At 36.5% G+C, this 21,055-nt stretch overlaps 1 protein-coding gene across 1 annotated transcript in view; it reads right to left on the bottom strand.

The window, feature by feature from the left end:
- PRDM5 (PR/SET domain 5) overlaps nucleotides 1–21,055 on the bottom strand; it is a 63,907-nt gene that overhangs the window by 31,513 nt on the left and 11,339 nt on the right. The window contains exons 3-10 of the mRNA XM_088527693.1: nucleotides 19,351–19,473; nucleotides 14,016–14,199; nucleotides 13,130–13,304; nucleotides 12,058–12,150; nucleotides 11,679–11,800; nucleotides 8,080–8,159; nucleotides 4,560–4,644; nucleotides 3,092–3,249 (exon numbers count right to left, since the gene is read on the bottom strand). Coding sequence (XP_088383819.1) covers nucleotides 3,092–3,249; nucleotides 4,560–4,644; nucleotides 8,080–8,159; nucleotides 11,679–11,800; nucleotides 12,058–12,150; nucleotides 13,130–13,304; nucleotides 14,016–14,199; nucleotides 19,351–19,473 — 1,020 coding nt within the window. The remainder of the gene's footprint in view (nucleotides 1–3,091; nucleotides 3,250–4,559; nucleotides 4,645–8,079; nucleotides 8,160–11,678; nucleotides 11,801–12,057; nucleotides 12,151–13,129; nucleotides 13,305–14,015; nucleotides 14,200–19,350; nucleotides 19,474–21,055) is intronic.

Genomic DNA, 21,055 nt, shown 5'->3' with positions numbered 1-21,055 from the left:
GTCCCACCAGCAACATGCCAAATGCAGGGGCCAGCTCTTCATTTGCTATCCTATAGAATAGATTGCAGCCACTCTTCTGTGAGGCACCCTCTAGAGCTGCATTTCACTCAAATAAGACAAAGTAGCCAATACAAAAGTTTGTAGCATCTAAATTCAAAAAGAAAGCGATCAAAAGGTAAGCTGAATTTGCTGTTTTAAGGCCCAGAGAAATACAAGCAGTATGCAACGCCAACAATGCAGTTAGTTTCAATGGCTTGATGTTCTTCAGCTGAGTGAAAGCTTTAGGCATTTTTCTATACTGTTCAAAGCTTTTTCTGCAAGTCAGTTGTGGCTTAGTCTTGAACTACATTAAATGTTTGGACACATTCCTGAAAACCTTTGTAAGTGTAGTAGCAAGAGAAACATTCTATTTACATTGAGAAAATATCATTATATTTTTTACTCTGTTACTGTTTCACCGCATATTTCCACCAAACTGGGACACAGAAAATAAAGCACAAACCAAGAACATGTTTTTACTGCAGTCTTTTCTAGAGCAGGTCTCTACTGTCAAATGAACTGTTTTACTGTTAAAATGCCAGTAAGACCATAAACAACAGCAAAAACAAACAAAAATCCTTCCAGATATACACATTTTCAATGACATACATATTCATTACACAGAAATCAACAATGTTCAATTCGTCTAAAAAACATAACCATATCTTCTCTTTAAATTCTTTTCTATGTTTATATCCCACTTAAATCCCACAGAGCAATCACTTTCTTTTTAAATTTTCATGTTTTCTATCAGGCAACCAGTGACTATGTCGACAGTGTTATGAAAGTGTCAGAATTCTTAGACCCTAGAGTAGGCTCATTTGGAAACAGTGCAGACATTAGCACCTGGCATCAAAAAAAAACTATACATGAAGTGCGATGCCACACAGAAACTATTCCTCTAGGGCTTCAAGGTTTAGTAATGGCTAATTTTATAAGGATTCAGTGCACTTTTTGAACAGTAGCATGATCAAAGCATCTAAGGACACACCCAATGACAGCCTTTCTTACCACAGCCTTTCTGGAAGTTCAAATCCAGTTATTCCCAGAAGAGAAGCTGAGGGAATGCAATTGTTAAAATTCATTATGCTCCCCAGGACCAGATAACCCTAGATTAACTATAAACCCGTTAAAACCCTGTGTCTGCTGACCTACTTCTGCTCACTCGTCATATCATCATATTTTTTTCTCTGAATGCATCCCATACACATAGTAACAAAGGGGCAGATGGAACAAAAGCTCAGTTCTCTCCTGTATAGAAAAAATATGTAATAAACAGCACAGAATATGCACTTTAATCAGTCTAGCCTAGATGAAAGGTGACTGGTGTTATCTGTAGCATAATCCAATGCTATGTGTACTTCTTAATTTCAAATACAACTGCCTACCTTCGCCACAAGAATGGAACTACATTTTTGATCGCTTGGTCATTTAGCCTGAGCTTTTTCAAGATCCCCAAACTAGTTCTGCATTGCATAAAGGTTTTCAGCACTGACACCTCCAAGCTTGTGCCAGAGCAAGTCCATACATGCACCCACGCAGAGCAGCGCAGGGCTCCTGCGCAGAAGCCACGCCTCAGAGCCAGCACGTCCTTCCTCGCAGCTCTCTAGCTATAGTGGCTTGGTAGCCAAGGGCTAAGGTAGAGTTCCTGACACAGTGCTCCATGGAGAAGAGTAGAAGTAGACTCATAGGGAAAACCACTGCCAATCTCCCAATGAAGGCAGCAGAATGTGATAACCTAAACTTCTTCTGCCCCTTTGAAATGATCCAGTAACGCCCAATGACCCAGCAACCTGCACCTCAGAGATGTTTAAAAACATGTGCTGTGGGAGCCAAGTTGCGGGAGCCAAGATTTGATCAACATGTTGAAGTACCTGAGGGGTGATTGTAGGGAAGATGGGGCTAGGCTCTTCTCCGTGGTGGCCAGTTACAGGACAAGGGGTAACGGGTGTAAGTTGAAACACAGGAAGTTTAATCTCCATATGAGAAAGAAGTTCTTTACTGCGTGGGTGACAGGGCCTCTCTAGAGGCCCCTTCCAACCTTAACCATTTTGTGATTCTGTAATTTGCAAGATTCTGCCGCATGTTTTTAACAGTCTTAACACATAAGACAATCACAACATACATGGGAGCAAATCTCATCTTTGAATAGGCTTCTGCATGTTTTCTGTTTTAGGTAGTCATCTCTGCTTCATCCTACTTGAGGCATTATTACTACTCTCATACGATTAATAGCTCTAAGTGCAAGAGATAGTACAAAGATCCTATGCACGATTCCTGGATGGCCACACTGTGTAAAATCTGTTAAGCAGAAATACGTTGGTTGTATCAAAGAGAAGTGGAAGGAAGAGGGAAAACAGGAAAACGAAACAAAAAGAGTTCCAAATACTGCACAGAGTATCACACAGGTAACATTTCTACAGTCTTGTAATTCTGAAACAGCATTCATCGATGCGGCTTTGCTACTGAAAATGTAACCTCTGGTTAAAAGTAATGACAAATACTACAGAAATTATGCCAGGCTGACTTGAGCTTTAAATCAACAGAAGCAGAGCATTGCTTCATGACCATATTCCTCCAGTAATGTGTCTTCTGATGTTGTAATTTGTTACCCAGGGCAAATCCAGTACTGTTTGACAGCAGTCCCTGGTAAGTCCAATAATTAGGAATGACTGCAACAAGACTATACTTAAGCTTTATTCAAATATAGTATTTTTAAAGAAAAAAAGGACATTTTAGATCTGTTAAAACATAACTTGATAACCTAATACTAAAAAATAATAAATAAATAATCAAAATTGGGATTTATGTGATGTTTCTAACAAAGAAACTGTGGTTTGCTTTTGCCTATTCTGCTTTTTTAATAATAGAATTCATTTAGAGATTCATTTGAGATTTTAATTATAACAAAGAACACTAGCAAATGCATTTTCTAAAGCTTTAATCCCATGTTTTTAAGCATGCCAGAGCTTAATGATCAACCATTTAAAGGAAAAATAGCTGCAAATCTGAGGCTGGCAGACCTGTAAACAACAACAGCAGAATGCTTTACCTTCTTGTGATTCTTGTATACATTTCTGTGGGCAAATCCCTTTCCACAAAGCTTGCATTTATAAGGTTTATCTTCACTGTGTATTATTTTGTGTGCAGTCACTTGATCAAGTCGTTTGAAGGACTTATTGCAAACCTCGCAGGTGTAGGGGCGTTTTTCTGCAGAAAATGAGTGGGGGACATTTAATCTCCTGTTTATACAGGGGGAGAAGATGAAAGGCAGAGACAGTCATCTCCTCAGAGAGATTTCTGCAATTAAGTCAACCCAATTAAGATTAAACCAATTAGAAAGACATCTAATGCCCTTTATGTTAGACAGTTAAGTCACTTCACAAAAGATGAGCCATAGTGTATCTCAAGAAATTGGCACATTCTTTGCAATAACCATTGCTAAAACTAAATTCTGATTAATTAGCTTAAATCAAAAGAGAATGACTTCAAAGAAGAAAACCCTGTTTCCAGATTACAAATGTGAAAGAGGGCATGACAGTTTAAATATTTTAAAACTTAATTAACAATATACATATTAGCTTCCAAAACCAAAAGTTGCTATACAAAAAGCCTTTATGCTTCAACTGGTGACTGCAACTTAACTACATTAATGCTCATTCAAAAGTGTTAAAAGCAAGCTAATAGCCTCTGAGATAAAGGTTATGTTATGAGAAACAATTTTTCAGTTTGGACTGATAAAAAGAAAATAATTCAATTACCAGTTTGTGCAGCTGTAAAATCCTGCATTTTTTTTTAAAAAGTGTTAACGTATTTGACCATGTTTGTGTTTTCATTGTGTTGGCTGATGTTTCTAAACACTGGTGAAAGCAATAGAAATGCTAGTTTCCAGCAATTGGAAATCTTGGCCAAGCCAATTTCATCCGCCTGCCAAACCTGCAGACAGAGGTCACTACTGTTCATGGTGACCCGTTCTAGCAGAGGACCAACATGATGAAACGCTTATGTGTGCCCTATGAAACAGTGGATTATGAACTGCTTTTCTCTGACCATAAACTCTATGCTAAAAAAAACAAGTCTAAATATTTCCCCTTTCATCACAGATCTCTCTGGCTGACATCTTACCTCAGCTCCCATCCTTTCACCTTTAACATGAAATTTCACTCACTAGCCTTTCTCCTTCATAAATCAAACAGCAACCTTTTTTCCCATCCCCATACAACTGACACATTCTGCACCAGCCACCATGAAAGAACAGCTTGACAAAGCAGCACAGGGAAGAAGACTACAGCATTACATTTGGATTTCCTAAAGCCTTAAAAACAATAACTCGAATGGTTTCGTCTTGGAACCTGAAATTTGCTTGAACAGCTCAGGACAATGTAGAATACCTCAAGCTGTCTGTAAGAAAATAATTCAGGTAAAATTCAGTAGTCACAAAATAGATATACATATATATGTGTATATATATATGCACGCACACCCTACATAGATTTGTCTGTGTTATTTTTATATTTTACCTGAATGAGTTATCATATGGCGCTTTAGTTGATTAGCTGAAATAAATTTCTTATCACATTCTTGGCATTCAAAGATCTCATGAACCTGAAAAATGAGTGTTTAATGACAATTAATGTGCGTCCAAAACAAGGTGACACTTCTTATACACACAGAAATTCTCTAACAGACATTAATTCTTACTTAGCCAGAAGCTATACCAATACTTCTGGATATATTGCAATTTCTCCAATACTACAACCTTGTTGATCATCCTCTCAAAAAATTAATTAATATCAAGGCTATTAGCACACTAATGTGGCATCTTTGTGGAAACCACAAAAAAAATGTTCAGCTAGGGAATCCACCTAAATAGGAACAAAAAACAAAACTCCAAAAAGTTTCTCCATGTGAATTTTTTCTCACACTTTGCACTTCACCATGATTTGTGCTACTACTTCCAAATCAACTTTAAAGCAAATTACATTTTTTAATAAACCAAAGAGAGGTTATGTCTTTTTCTAAAGCTTCTGCATACTTGTGCAGTTTTCACACTCATGCTTAGCCAAATGCTTAACCAGAATCAGATGGTAAACTCAAGTTAAAAATAATTCACTCTAAAGATCATGCTTACCTAAGTTCATTTCATATTCATTTCTTCTATATGCATAGACAATCTACTACTCTATCCTTTCCCAACAATCTTGATTTTGACTTAAATTTTAAAGTTTGCATAATTATGTAACTAAACACTATCAGAACCCCCCCCCCCCCCCTTACCTCAATTACTTGAAATTGCTTTTTAGGTACTCTCTGGCATGAGATAACACAAACCTATAGAAAGGAGGTTTTTACAACAAACCCTTTCATTTTACTAGCCAGTCTTCTGTGAGTTCCTGCATGACATTTTCTGAATAGTTTCTGAATAGTTCTGCTGGGGTTTATGTTATACTCCCACATTACTTATCAGCCCAAATAATGGCTTATTATAGCTACTGAATAAAAGGACGGAAGATAACACAAAAGAGAACATATGGGCATAGACACAAGGATACTGCTCACCATTAAAAGCAATGATGCCACCAGATTAGTATCATAATTCTTGTTAAAGTTTTGCAGGCATCATGCAGAAGGAGGGTTGTATCAGCATAAATGGCTTTGGAAAACCACTAGAAAGGAAAATATATATGATCTATAGTGTGTGTCAACTATAGAATGAAAACACTTAGAAAAAGGAACTGAACTTTGAAAAGAAAGATGCATGAAGGAAGGTTGAGGCAATTGTGTTTGTACAGTCTAGAAAAGACAAATGGAGTTCATAACAGTTATGCAGAATGCTAATGTGTTATAAAGAAGTCAGTGGATATTTTTTCCCTGGACATTTTCTGCAATAGGACAAAGAGCTATAGATTCAATGTGCAGTAAAGAAAATTTAAGTAGGACATCAGAAAAACACCCTAGCAGTAACTAAAAAGCACATTCAAAAAACACAGTGGTACTAAACTTGGAAGTCAGAAATAAAAATGATAAATATTGAAATGGTAGAATTTTCTTCATTGGAACTTTTTACAAGATGAGAGGGCATTTATCTAGGATGATTCAGGTATATTTTTACTCTCCCTTGTAAAACAGTATGGGCTAGAAAACCCCCTAGGGTCCAAAGGTCTCTCCAGCCCTACATTTACTTGAAATTATTGTCATAAAGAAAAAAAACAGCAAAGGGTTGCAGTAAATATCTGTGTGGTAAATTCAGAAGGGTAAAAAATAATAAGACTAATAGGCAGATGATGACAGCAGAGTTAGAAAGTGAATGGCTAAGAAAGAGCTTATATTTACAAATTTAAGACAGAAGCCATCTACAAGATCTGAAAAGCAAAACGACAAAACCAAAAAAACAACAACAATTTAACACCAAAAATGAAATGAAGGTTCCAAGCCTGAATAACAGACTTGCAGAGAAAGAAGGTAGACAGGATGGCCAAAGAAGGGTTAAGAGATGTGATTAAGCGAAGGGACTATCAGCTTTCCCTCTGTATTCCTACTGCTCAGGATTATTTGCTGTTATCTCATATATCTTACCTTCCTATTTCCTAGTTCTATTTCTTTATATTGTCATTTTTGGATTCTCTCTTTATTTCATTTTTCATCTATTCCTTTCTTACTCTTTTCCCAACCTCGCCCAAGTCTAAATACTTTTGGTGATGTTGGTGATTGCTTCAAGGCACCACACTCCCAAAGCACAATAGTTCAAACACCCAGAAAGCACAAGTCCTATATGCAACTCCCTTCTCTTTCTAATGCAGATTTGTGAATCTGGAACACTTATTTTCTGCATATTTTAAAGAAGGAACGAAGCAAGAAGCAAGATTTTATGCATAAAACGTTCAAGGGGGCTCTTAATGTAAGTGCTCAATCTCCTTACTAATCAATGCCACCAATAAAAGCTGTAAGTTTTTGTCCAAGTGTCTGCATGGAATGGTAACTTGAGACACAAAACAACATTTTCATAAAATGGACACACTTAAACTACGATATTTTGCACTTTCAGGCATCATCACTGGTGATTAAGAACTGTGATGATCTGAGGGTAGGCATACTACGATTCGGTCGAGCATTCACAATGCACAGACCTGTTAGCCAAAAAGGCAGGGTATTTTATTACAAGAAAGGAAAATGCTAATAATAATAAAAAGAGGGGTCCCACCATTCTGTTCACAACAACATGTATTCACTGATATCATCTACATCTTCACTGGATTCAGGTTATAACCAGGGTATTATTAAGGACTCACAGTTAATCTGATAAACAGTACAATGCAGGTTTTTGTAAAAACAGATCTCCTGGGTTTTAGAGATTTATCAAATTAATCTTGCAGGGACTTCCTTTGAGTATAATGGATTCAGAATCTCATACTCATAGTCCACCTGTATTTCTATATGAACTCCCTTATTTCCAATACATGTTTTTTTTTTTTATCTATTAACTCTTCTTGTTCTGGTTGTAAAAGATTATGTACAAAATAAGATGACAATTAAAATTTCTTTTTCAAGGATACAATTTCTATACTACTACATAGCTAAACTGCAAATAACTCCCTACTGCCACATTATAGAATATTAAGAAAGATTGACATCATTTTGCACATAATTTAAGACTCATGGATCATACATTGAATTTGTACATAAAATGAAGGCTATTACTGTCTGCATTATCATATTAGTATATAACATACTTTTACATTTTGCTTACTTTTTAACAATGCAGCTAAAGAACAGCTGGTAACCTTGGTTTAGCATGGGAATGCAGAAGGTAAAACCATTTTTATATTTGGTAAATGACACTCTAAAAATATAGGAAGATTTCTGGCTTAAACACTTGTGATTATATCAATAAATTCACATAGTAAAAGACACTGGTTTTGTAACCATGAAAAAGATTACCCCAAGTTTAGCATTACATCAATTTTCAAGTGACCTAGGCACTACAGTCTTACATCTTAGCTGAGTCAAAGCCTGCTGTGAGTTGGCCTTCATCTTACTGACCTTTCGATGTTCTTGGAGATTTGTTGCTGAGGAACACTTCTTATTGCACACTGAACACATCAGCTTCTTCCTAGAATTTCCTGGAACAGACACAAAATACCAGCAACATCTTAGAAAGGAAGTACTAAGAAAGAATCTAAATATTTCTCTGAAGTTTGTGATTTTTCCACAGGTCATTTGACTGACACAAGATTTTTACATTTGTACCCAATTTTCAAAGTACAGGGTATCAGGAGTTCTCTGTGGGTGTCCAACAAACCAGTTACTGATGGAATGTAAACTCAGGAGAAGTAGAGCAATAAAGCAAGCAAACCTTAAAACAGATATTTTCACATGTTAACAATCAACTACGAAGAGCACAATTCACTTTAATACTAAGAACAATTAACATTAGAACAAAGCTGTTATTTTGTTCAGAAGCAGTCATCTATATCCTCAAAAATATCAGGCTAGTTGTTTAAACAGATTTTTTCGTGATAGAATCAGTGCAGCAATGACAAAAAAGATCCCATACTGAAATCAAAACCACTGTTTCTCATTTTTCTTTATTCAGAAAGCATTAAGCATTCCACTGTATAAAATAACATACCATTAATACTTTTATAATTAAGTAATTTGTATTAGCACCAGATAAAGAATTCAAAACTAGTCTATAACGCAAATTACAAACCATGCTGAAGATCAGCTACTAGATGTATTTTCCTTCCTCTTCACGGTTGCTTTAAAAAGTGACAGAGCATTTAATTGGGTTTGTCTGTTATTTACCATGGTTTCAAATTCATTTTAGTACCCCACAAAGCTGTTTTATTAGAGGTAAAGACACCACTAGGCTAATTCTTTGTTTATAACAGTATGTCTATGCAAGGTATTTCCCAGCTTTTGTAAAAGATTTTCATAATACACTAAAGACAGACGCAGAGGCAGAACAGAGATAAGTACTGCTTAGTCAAAGCAAAGAGGTAGTATGGAACACAAAACTCATGAGACACCCTCCGATTCAGTATTCCAGACTCAGAGTACCCTATATCATTCCTGCTTCTGCTGTCCTAAAGAATTCATACTTATGTTGATTTTAGTTATTTAGTTTTCTCATTAATTCAGAGGGTTTTTTTTTTTTGTCTGATAAAAAGCCTGGCCTTATTTTTCCTTCCCTCAAAAACTAAATTATGTTAATAACACTCTCTCCATTTATCTATTTCAATGCTAAAAAAGTCCTATAAGATCTCATGCATTGCTTTAGAATATAAATTACAACATACGTATGGACAAAATAACCAAATAAACATGGTTAACAAGGCTGGTCTTGAGAGTGCTCAGCCCAAGATGCAACAGTGTACTCAGAACTTTGGTGGATGAAGCAGAAAAGAGGCAGACCGAACAACTGGGACTGCAACAAGTAAGCTTGTGCGCCAAATTCTCATAGACATAATCAAAGGGATATCACTAAACGGCTTCTGAAACTGCAAGAAAGTCATGCAGGACCATCAGCAATTGCCCTGAACAAGGGAGTCTGGTCTTCCTAGACCCTTCACACATTCAACATTGTAGACGTGCTGACTCATGATAGAACTGCTCATTAGAGAAAACCAACGCTCTGTCTTATTACACCTCGTTAGCAGACAACGTGAGCAGATTAGTCACTTTATATTCCTTTGGTTTCTAAAATAAAAGGTAAAAAATACATAGTTTTTTCTTTTTTGCTAATTGCAATTATACATGCAATCCTGTTCCACACGCTCTAGGTGACCCTATGTGTGCAGGGGGATTGGACTAGATGATCTCTAGAGGTCCCTTCCAACCTTAAGGATTCTATGATTCTACATCCTTCCAGTTGGTGATTTTTCCATCTACTGATGCCAAGAGGGTGCACATAAACACTTTGTAAGACTCCAGACTCTTTAATGTTAATGTAAACATTGCTGCTTTTACAAAAGTAATTTTTATGCAAATGCATTATCTTCCAAATGAGACTGGTAAAACACTTTAAATACATTATTTTTCTTGTCAAAATAAAATTGTGTGTTAAAAACTGTAGGAATATATGTAACTATATTTTGCCAAAAGATGTTGAAATTACTTCTAATCTCAAATGAACCATGGAGCCCTGTAACTAGATACAAACATTTCTTAGTCCTCAGGGACTACATCTACAAAACATGTCCTAAACTTCTGTGCTTCCATCTGCTGAAGACTGAGTAGGATCAAACTAAAGCGGCTAAGCTAGAAAACAAAGGTTACGTATGTTGTAGCAATATACCACAGTCTGTAGTGAATGGAATAACTTGTAGAGAATGTTATTAGTTTCTAAACCATCTTAATAAATTCACAGCTTTATTTCCAAATCAAGAATGGTATTTCTGATAAACATTTTATGTAAAGGTATGAAAAAATCTAACAGCATGTTTAAGAACATAGAGGATTTCAAAGATTTTGAAAGCAAACTCAGTACACCCAGCTTAGGTCACACTGTCGCAATGGATCAGACGCGTCGGAAACGATCTTGAAGAAGGCTGCCCATGTGTAGTGAGCAGACAGTGAAAGCAGTATACAAAATATTCCTCTTACTACAGCACACCCAGTCAGTTGGTTCTTCAGTATTTAAATTTGTAGTAGGGAAAAAGAAAAAAAAGTCTATTCCCTTCATGTCTATTCCCAACCATATCTGAGAGGCTATACAAGAGAGGAACTGCAGAAGTTCTACACCTCTACATAACTTGAAAAAAGCTGAACTTAAACAAAACAATACTCACAAATGAGTAAAAATGTTACTGTGGGAAAGAAAGAAAAAAATAGAAAAGGAAAAAAAAGAGAGATAATCTAAGAATAGTTCTGGAATTTCTGTACATTGTAAGAGATTGGCAGAAGAATAACTTCATGCAGTGAAAGCTTTACAAAGCATCACAGTATTCTCATAATTAACTGAAGACTGTTTTCTTTGCTCGTGGGTATTCTGCTGTCCCCATACATACTGATCTTTCATTGACACCGAGAAGGGGACGTGCAGAGAGAGCATAATGCCAGAGCTGAGATCTGCATTTGGACCCGAGAGAAGCATTTTGCCTTTTCATGAAAACAGAGTCAAGTTTGCTTGAAAACTACTGATATGTGCAAAGATATAAAAATGCTAGTGCCTAAAAGGACTAGCACACTGTCCAGTTTGGTTTTCTGCGCAACAGAGGCTGTAGAATTTCATGCATTACTCTCATCAAGCCTAATCATTTGTGAAGCATGTCTTCTAGAAAGACATCCCATTGTGTCCTGAAATTACCAAAAAAATCAAGAACTCGACACTTCCTGGGGTAGTCTGTGCCAGTGATTAATTTTCCTCACTACTGAAATGTTGTGTTTTATCTATTACTTGTCTTGTTTAAACCTCCCTGGATTCCTATCACACTTTCTGCAGTAGACCAATGAGTCATCTGGTGTACAGTAATTTCTTCTTGTGGGAGAAGGAATACTTACTCTTGTAGTTAGTTACTTCTTATTTTTCTCTTTGATACAAATGAATACATTAAAAAGGAAATCAAAGACAATGCACATATCAGAATTTTTATTGCTCATTTGTTTGTTTTTTGAGGAAACATTAAACTGTTTCTTACCACTGTGAACATTTTCCTTATGTTTTTTCAGGGCATCCTTACTCTTGAACCTCTTCCCGCAGCTGTCTGCCTTGCATATGAACCTGGCATCCCCTCTGCATGCCTCTTTGTGCTGTTCATAACTATATGGGATAACCAAAAAGGAAAAACAATGCATGAACATCTAGAGAAATCAAACACGTACCCAGCACTCTGAGCTTAACACATGCTACAGTGCAGAGTTCCAAGGCCACCTCATGCATTACTTACAGCAAATAGGAATGAAAGCATTTGACTTCTTTCACTGTTAGGATTCACATAAACTAACAAGCTTGAAAGCTAGCATGCAAAGGGAGGCCAGCAATGATATGACAGCAGTCCAGTAACTCAGACACAAAACCTCGATTCTGAGCTGAAGGAAGTATTGCAAACAGAACACTGAAAACTTCTTGAAGAGTCTCCTGGGCTGATGTTCTCTGTGCATTGAAGTACACTAAAAAACAAAACAAAATAAAATATAGTCATTTTACAATTTACACAGGATTGCAGTAACTAAAAATGCAGGTCCAGTTCTACAACTCTTTATATAAAAAAAAACAGTTCAATTAATGCTTGAGGTATCCTGGAATTCATGGGGACTAATCACATGCATACACAGCAACGGTTGGAGCCATACTACTGTATTCTTTGTCAGGTAAACTCTGCGTGATGTAAAGATGTATCTAACTGGCCATACTACACAAATCCAAATCCTACCACAGATCAGAAGAAACAAATACATTTTCAACAGAAAATATTTAATTACCATCACCAAATATTTCTCCACAATACAATTCTTTTATTTATTTCCATGAAAGAGCACAGAACTTATAAAACAGCTAATAGTTTTAAGACTAATAATGTTATTTAAATGTAAGAAACAGAAAAATTCATTACAGCAACAGTCTTAATAGCACTCTATGCAATATGAGTCTGTTCCTTCCTGATATGAGAGAATTAAATGTAGTACTATGTATAATTAAAAGCAATATATTCATTTAGTTATAAGCACAAACATATATAAAAAATACAAAACAAATTCAACTACATTTTTCTATGACATCCTCAGCTACAGTACCATTTCCTAATTTTCCATACAGACCACCATTACAGACCAACAGTTCTGCACCAAACAGCTCTGATCTATCTGTAATTTATAATTAAAAAAAATATATTTATTGCATTTCTGTGACAAGAAATTCTCAAGAAATACAGGAAGTCAACATATTAAAAAAGTGAATGTAATGAATGAACTATACGTGTGAGCAATTCAAATAGTAAAGGCAATAGTATTTACTGTACCTCTTAGCCTCTTAAGTATTATGGAGCGGGTTCAAATAAATAGGCATAAAAATTAAAGCTAAAATTATGCATAAGCCAGGAGAAATTGATAACTTAAAAGGTCACTGATAAGCAATCTTGTTCCTACTCACTGTCTCTGTAGAGCTTGTTTAACAGGGAATTTCTTTCCACAGTTTCGGCACTTAAATTCCTTCTCTTCACTGGGTTTTTGGTGCAATGTCTGAAGATGTTCAGCTAGGATCTCCTGGCTGGCAAAACTGGATTCACAGTTTGGGCATGCATGGTCCTCTTTACAGCTGAGGGGATCTGCATCAATGAAGGAAAAGGAGAAAACAATGAGGGGACAGTGTTCACAGAACATTTTGGTTACATTAAGAGATACACTCAGTCAAAAACAGATTATGCAAAATGGTATCATAAAATTCATGACAGGCATTGCCTCTCAATGGATTATCCACACAAAGTGCCAGGAGGTAAAGGGTTAATCTTACCTTCAGTTTTATCAAAAAATGGATGCGAAGTATAAAGACAGATGTGATTTAGGCTGTTAGTCTACACTGATCATCCTGGCTGTAAATTCACCACAGCAATTCAGATCACCTGTCATTTCTTTGACATCTTAGCTTAAGACTGGCTGAACTGCTTTATGGAAAAGTTTATTTCATAAAGTAATTTCATCACGTATGACAAAAGAAATTTGCCCCTCTCAGATTAAAAACTCAGCTTTCGTGAAGCTATAGGCAGGTGAGAAAATCCATTGTAAGTTTAAAAAGTATTGATAACTTGTCACAAAATGTAGGCTCACTCACTCTTTCAGTAACACATGGCAGTTGCTTTCCCATACTAGGCAAAAGGAACCCCAACCCAAAGCGAATCCACAAGACACAAAGTCATACAAGTAATTTCAAACTACACTTGAGGACTCTTCAAATTTTCCAGTGTTATAAAACTGGTTTTCTTTCTCTTCATTACTACTTTCAAGCTCTCAGTTTATCTTTTCACACACTGCCCACCTACCTGCACTTTTTTCACCAACTGGTTGTACTTCTTTGTTGTTGTTACTGTCTTCATCTTCCTGGATAACAGTGACCTCTTCTTCCTCCTCTTCCTCTTCTTCCATGTCACTGTCCAAGTAGCCAATCAGAAGTTCTGTGTCTGTTTCAATATCTTCCACGGCCAGATAGAAAATATTTTCCCCTTCCTGTTGCAAAAAGTGGAATGACTGATTTTGAGCATGAATGTCCAAATGTCTGACAGAATAACTGTACAGATGATTGACTATCAATGAATGACTATATCAGAAAATGTGAAATATAGAGCTACATTTGGAAGCCTGAACTAATATGAGCCCTCAGGGAGAAGAGAGTTGGAATAGCCCTTCTGAGATTTCTTTCCTAGCGTGGCTGCACAGATAAATTGCTCTTGTATGCTGAAATATGCCCTCTGTCTCCCCTGTGAGACTTTTACAATTTGTGCTGCAGCCTAGACCAGGATGAAATGGTCTTAAACACTCTCTGCCTGACAAGAACTTCAGAGTTAGAAAATAAAACATTCAAGAACTGGGAAGAAAAAAAAAAAAAAAAAAAAAAAAAGCTTAAGTAATCAATACAGCCTTATCTCTGTCTCCTACTGCCTATATGGATTATATATTGGGAGGCAAGGGAGGGGAAGAGTTTTCTGCTCATCTTTTTTGTTTTTGTTTTTTTTTTCCTTAGAAGATTCAGACTTTTTAAAGAAGGTCAGCACCTTTATTACCAAGTTGGCAGGCATCTCTCTATAAAACATATTTTAAAGTAAAAACCCTCTTCGGGTTTAACCTGGTGCTGATATGCAGATCCATAGAGGGTAGAGGATACAGCTGAGATTCTGCTGAGAGAACAGTGCAGGGAACGATAAGGCCCCAAAACTTCTCCACAATGAATAAATGAGCTTCCAAATAGATACATAAGCCAACAACTTTGTCTTCAAAAATGTTTAATTAAAGTTCCTGGGGGAGGAAGGAAGCAGCTGTCTTCTAAGTTGATATATAGAGTTGTTTTTTTCTGCCATATGTGAACCAAGTGGTTTGGGTACTACCCAAAGCACCAAAAGCAGACTCATGTTTACGTAATGAAGACTTCCAAGTACTGCCATAAATCTTAAAGCTTATCTGATTAACATTCAGGCAAGCTAATTGAGGCTTCTTTACAGTACATCTAGCCATATATTTTGTAATAGACTTCACAGCATGAGGACAAGATAATGATTTTTAATTTTTGTAATATACTAAGATTAATTTAAACTGTCAACAGGCATGTAGTATTCCTCATGCTTTGGAAGTCTATAATGTATTACACAAGTTACTGTCACACACAGGGAAACCTATTTAACAGATTCAGCAGCAGCTGCAGTCTTCAAGAACCTACCACTTTTCCCTCCTTATCTCAATGACAGTGTTTGAAAAAATAATTACACATTTTCTTCAAGATAGACTAGACAGACTCCGCAATCCAGATACCCATCAGCATGCCATCCTAACTTCTGCTTCCATGTAAAAGTTGCTATTTTTTGTATACCTGTTTCGAGAGTTTCAGAAAACTTTAATTTACTACAGTCTAAATTCAAATCACATCATCTGCAAAGCTGATCTGAGAAAAGGTGAAAGCTCTTCCCACATTCATTCTCCACATGGGCTAAAACCATTGACACATTTTACACTGCCCAGTAAACCTGGGGGAGCAACAACCTGTTCAGATTATTAGGTTTGCCTACACCAAGTAGATGCATCCCAACAGCTGAACACTTATCAGAACAACTGCATCTCAACCACCTTCACACCTCTCCATTTGCCCACAGCTCTCAGTGCCAAAAATTGTCTCACCTCTTTCCCATTTGTGTACTTTCAGTTCATTATAAGATTAATGAAAAAGTACTACAGAGCCCGAGGGCTCTGCTTCATCAATCTGATGCTTCACTAATCTTTGCTGCATTTTCATTGAAAAGGATTTAGTTCGGGTTCTGACCCAAACTAAACCAGTTCAAGCACATTATTCCTCCACGGCTAATTTGTCTGGCTTTTCCACCTACACTAATTATCAGGTAATCAGAGCACTAATTAGTCCAGATATTCCCTCACCACTGCAGCTCCATGAGTAGGCTTTTCACTGAAACAAATGAAAGTGATCCAGAAACCACAAATGAAGGTATTTAAATCTTTCCTTCCATCCATGGCCAATAGCACCCGCATGAAATACATTTATCTACATGCTTGAAGACAGCGATGCAGTGGACACAGTAAAAGATTTTACAGATTATTTAATAACCTTCCCATTCACGAAGAACACATCTGTCTGCCCATCTAGTTAGGCCATCCTGGGCCATTTGTTTTTTTCATCTGCTGTAGGTCACAAGGGTCCTGGAGGGGAAATTCATAATGCTCATTGGCATCAGGACCTCCCTTCCACCCTTTCTTCCCTATTCCTAGTTTGTTATTCCACACTGTTTCTCTGCCTCTTTCCTTGAATTCCTTTTCTCCTTTCTGCACCCTTTCTGCTGTGCATCATAGACTACCACCACTCCCCCCACCAGCAAATATATATTTTTTTGTTCAACTAACTCTTGCTGTTCCATTTTTATTCAGCCACTACTGCTTTGTCTATTAAGATTCTTGCTCTTTCCATAGAGCTATATACCTTCCTATATGTGCTTTGGAGGACAGCATACAGGGTGCCAATGCATAACAAGTTAATCATTCCTTTGTAGTGTGTAAGCCACATTTCAGAAACTCCCAAAACTGTCCTGTAATACACAAATTTATGGAACAGCTTCTTACAGTTTGTCCTTGCTTTCCCTGTACTTTCTCCGCTTCCTCTTACCTGCTAGGTGGACATTTATATGAAAGACAGTGCTATAATAATTATAGCCCTGTTTTGCTATAGTTATATGGTGCTGTCTCTCATACACTAATCTTCTTCCATTACATTTGTGAAGTACAACTTAAACTCCCACTTCACAGTAAATATCGTCCCTTTCAAATTAACTTTTGCTATTTCATTATTCTAACTCATGGTATTCTGAGTTACACTAGACAATCTCAGTGTCTGCTTACAAATGAAAGTGCATTTGAATTTAAAGTTCAAGTTGAATTTAAAGTAGCGGGCTGCAATTCTGTTTATAAAATAGTTTTAACCACAACAGGATCTTTGTTGTATATTCATCTCCAGCAGAGACTGTTTAATAAAAATACAACTGACAAATACATAAACACATTCATTCAGGATTAAATAATATTGAAAATATAATACTCTAAAAGCTAAAAACAAAACAACTCACCTCCTGCAGAAATACTTGATAGGAGACATTTCCTTCTGATTATCACAAATACAGTACATTTTTGCTACACATCAAATATCATAGTTGTAAGTAAATCGTTAGAAACAGGGGGAGGGTTGGACTAGATGACCTCTAGAGGTCCCTTCCAACCTTAAGCATTCTATGATTCTATGAGAAATGGCTGGGGGCAAAAGAGATTACAATTCATACAGTTCATATAATGTTTGCTAGTGCAGGAGTTGCAATTTTACAGTTCCATGAAACACAGCAGAGGACTAGCTCATTCAGTTGCTACATGAAATAAGTTAGAGGAGCCTCCAGCAATTCAGCTATGCAAAATACACAGGAAAAAAAAACAGGACATATGCAGGTACCTTCAAACATTTCAGTGCATTTCTAGCAGTCGCATATAGATATTACTTACAGAACAGCTGTTTAAAACCCTTCCCATGTGTTCCAAATGAAAGAACATCAAAACATCACTATCCCGTGCTAGAGGTGTAACATAATTCAGAATTCAGAAGCTAGAATGCTTGCCACAATATCAGCAACAGCTTTCACCTGAACTACCCTTTATTAGACAGGTAACATCTCAGCTACTTAAAAAAAAAAAAAATCTTATGTACTATAAATTGCCTTTTGACTATAGGAAGGATTTTGTACAGGATCCAAGTAGGATGTGCGGATTCAACTGACCAATGATGAGCTATTCGTATCTTCCTGCAAAGCCCAGGATGTGACTTTATTTATCTGCATGCATTTATCTACATGCATTTAGGTCCACTTCAACCTCTTCTAAATTAAGTGCCACACACTAAATAGTAAACAGTGAACTGATGATCCATCACTTTATTTGGGATACAAGATTATGATGTTTATCACTACCGCAGTAACACAATAAAGTTTAGAGGTGTTCTCAGAGTATGCTCCAATTGCAGTATTTGAAGACTGGAAAGAGGACTGGTGAGAAGGAAGGAGGGAGTAATTTAGCTTCCATTCACCTCTTTATATACATAAAATCTCATAGTAAATTTCTAGAGGGCATCTGTCAAACACACAACTAGTGTTAAGTTCTTAGGCATTCTTTGAACAGGCTTGGGACAGCTTAGGACAGGCTTGTTCTCCAGCTTTGGTTTATTTTATTTTGGGTGGTTTGCTAAAGGAATAGCATAGTTTTAGGATTTACATTTCACTTTGTTAACTTGGGATCAAATCCTGCAGAGACACAGGGGTATATTTATTTATACTGAACACAAGTAAAACCTATTCGTGTTATGTGTAATTAAATACATATATATATATATATATATATATAAATGTATGCAACTATGTATATGTATGTGTGCATACACACATAGCATCATGCTCAACTGGCAAGTGATTATTGCTCATACCTATCAAAAAAGAGAGAATTTAGTAAATCCTTGTTTGTTTTCCAAGATTTTCTTTCCTATACCTTTCATTATTTTAAATATGTAAATCATTTTTACTTTATTTTTCTTTTAAATTTACTCTTTTTTTAATGGAAGCTTCTATAGGGCTCTCATATTCTTGCTACTTTTTAAACTATTCTTTAACTCCACTTTTATCCTTTAAAAAGGCATGCAAAAAGCACTAGGCATATTCTAAGTAAGGCATATTACGATGCAATATAGCTATATAGTAGTTTAATATAATACCTGGAAAAAAAAAAAAAAGAAAACCTGGCACAAACTGGATATAGTAATTAATTAGGAATTCCCTACATCAAACTAAAAGGATTCAGTTTTATTCCGTAACAGTGGATTAATGCAAGTGCTTCAAGGAAAACAAAATTCTAAATGAGGACCTCTTCAGTCCTTCACCCTAACAATGTCTTATTTTTGGTATCACATTTAAGCACAAGAGTTTATTTTCAATAATAAAGGTGGGAAAGGGAAAGCAGCATAATTGCTGCAGTTCTCATAACCTGCAGGTTAACTGCAAGAGATAAAGACTAAATAAGAGACCAACATATTAAATTAGTAACAGGAGGAAGATGGTAGGAATCCACCAAGCCTACCTGGATGGCTGCCAGGTTCTTTTGTTCCTGTGAGGGAGCCTCATGGACAAAACGCAGCCAATTAGAATGGCGTGGATTGCTTGCATCCAAGATATAAAGGACTTCGCCTTTACTCCCACGAACCTGGAACATTAATAAGAATAGCTAAAATTAAAACTGCTTACAGTATCTACCAAATAAACAGAAGCATTGGCAGACACACATGAACACATAAATTGCTAAGGCAGGTTGATGCTCAACAGCTGCACCAGTTGTTGAATGCAGCAGGAACTCCCAGCTACAGTGCCACTCACCTATTTGCAGAAGCACATTTACCTCTGAATAAGCATGCAACACAAACCCAGCAACTGCTGTCAGTTTCCTTTTTTGAATTCTCTCTTTGCTTAGTCTTTTCCTAACTGATTATCTCTGTATCATGACTCTCCAATCCATCTGTATGATTGCTCAGCCTCATGTTCTTTTCTTCCCCTTTTTCTTTCAAATCCTCCTCTCCTTATGATCTTTCCAGACACTGATAAAACCTGAGGTCCTTTTCCCTTCCACCCCCATCATCCCTTTTCCAGATTTCCCAAGTTCTCCTCCTTTGCATGTTTTGATGTCAGTATTTTACTCCTACAGTCTACCTAGTTCCTCCTCTTCTGTCCCAGTCTGTCATCATTCAGTCTCTCTCATTGCTTCCTGAGTACTTGGATTTGAAGGTCACCTGCTTCCTTTTCCCTTCCTCACAACTGACTGTTTCCTCTTCTTTTCGTAAACTACTGTCCAAGAGCGAATCATTTTCTTCTGTGACCTGCATGTGTTCTCCAAGTTTCTCATCAACTTACTGTGTCATGTTTCTCTTTTACTGTAACTTCAGAGAATACCAGCAATAACTTTCTGCTAAACATAAGGGGTAGGATTTTCTCTAATCCTATGCTATTTCGACCATCATTTGTTTACAATACAAGGGCATTCAGGCTCTTTCTCCTGTATTTCTCTCCTCCTGTTTCTGCATTCCTGCAATCATTCATTTCATGTTTGCATCTCAGTGATTCTTGATTTGATAATTCTTCATCTTTCACTTTTTTTTTTCAGATAGATTCTTACATATTATTTTTCCTGTGCCCCTTATATTCTCCAGTTTCCCAAATTAGTTATTTCTATAGTTTCACCATGTCCAGAAGTACTTCAGCTTTAAACAACAACCACTGACAAGAGCATATATCCAAATATAAACCCATCTTTTTCTCTGTCTTTGATTGCAGCTTTCCTCTTTTGTAGTTATGCCAATTTCTCAATCAGCTCCCAAATCAAACCATGAATGATTCTCTGCCTCTATTGCTATAACTCTGTTAGTAATATCTATTATCACCAAATATATTTTTCTTCATCCTAATTCCAAATCTGGTAGATATGCTTTCATTACTGTTAGCTCTCAATGCTCCAGTGACAATCTTATCCTTCCAGAAACTTATAAATCACTCTTTGAAAACTATCTTCCTCTTTTCTATTTCAAGTCTTCTACGTTTTCTGCTCCTTTAGCACTTCAAGAGATTGTTTGGATCCAGAACCAATAAAACTGCAAATACCTATTCTGTAGCTCATATTTTACTGCTCGTTTAGACATCTTTCATATACACATGCTTCCTTTAAAGATGTATATGTGTCCTTAATGTGTATCAGTTACTCAAACTATGCTCGGCTGAAATTTTATCAGAATATGAGA

The sequence above is a fragment of the Tinamus guttatus genome, unplaced genomic scaffold (genome assembly GCF_059628265.1).
Source record: "Tinamus guttatus ecotype Peru unplaced genomic scaffold, ASM5962826v1 Tinamus_guttatus_pri_ptg000288l, whole genome shotgun sequence".
NCBI lineage: Eukaryota > Metazoa > Chordata > Aves > Tinamiformes > Tinamidae > Tinamus > Tinamus guttatus.
Note: the sequence above shows the minus strand (reverse complement) of the source record. Positions and strands in the feature narration are given on the sequence as shown.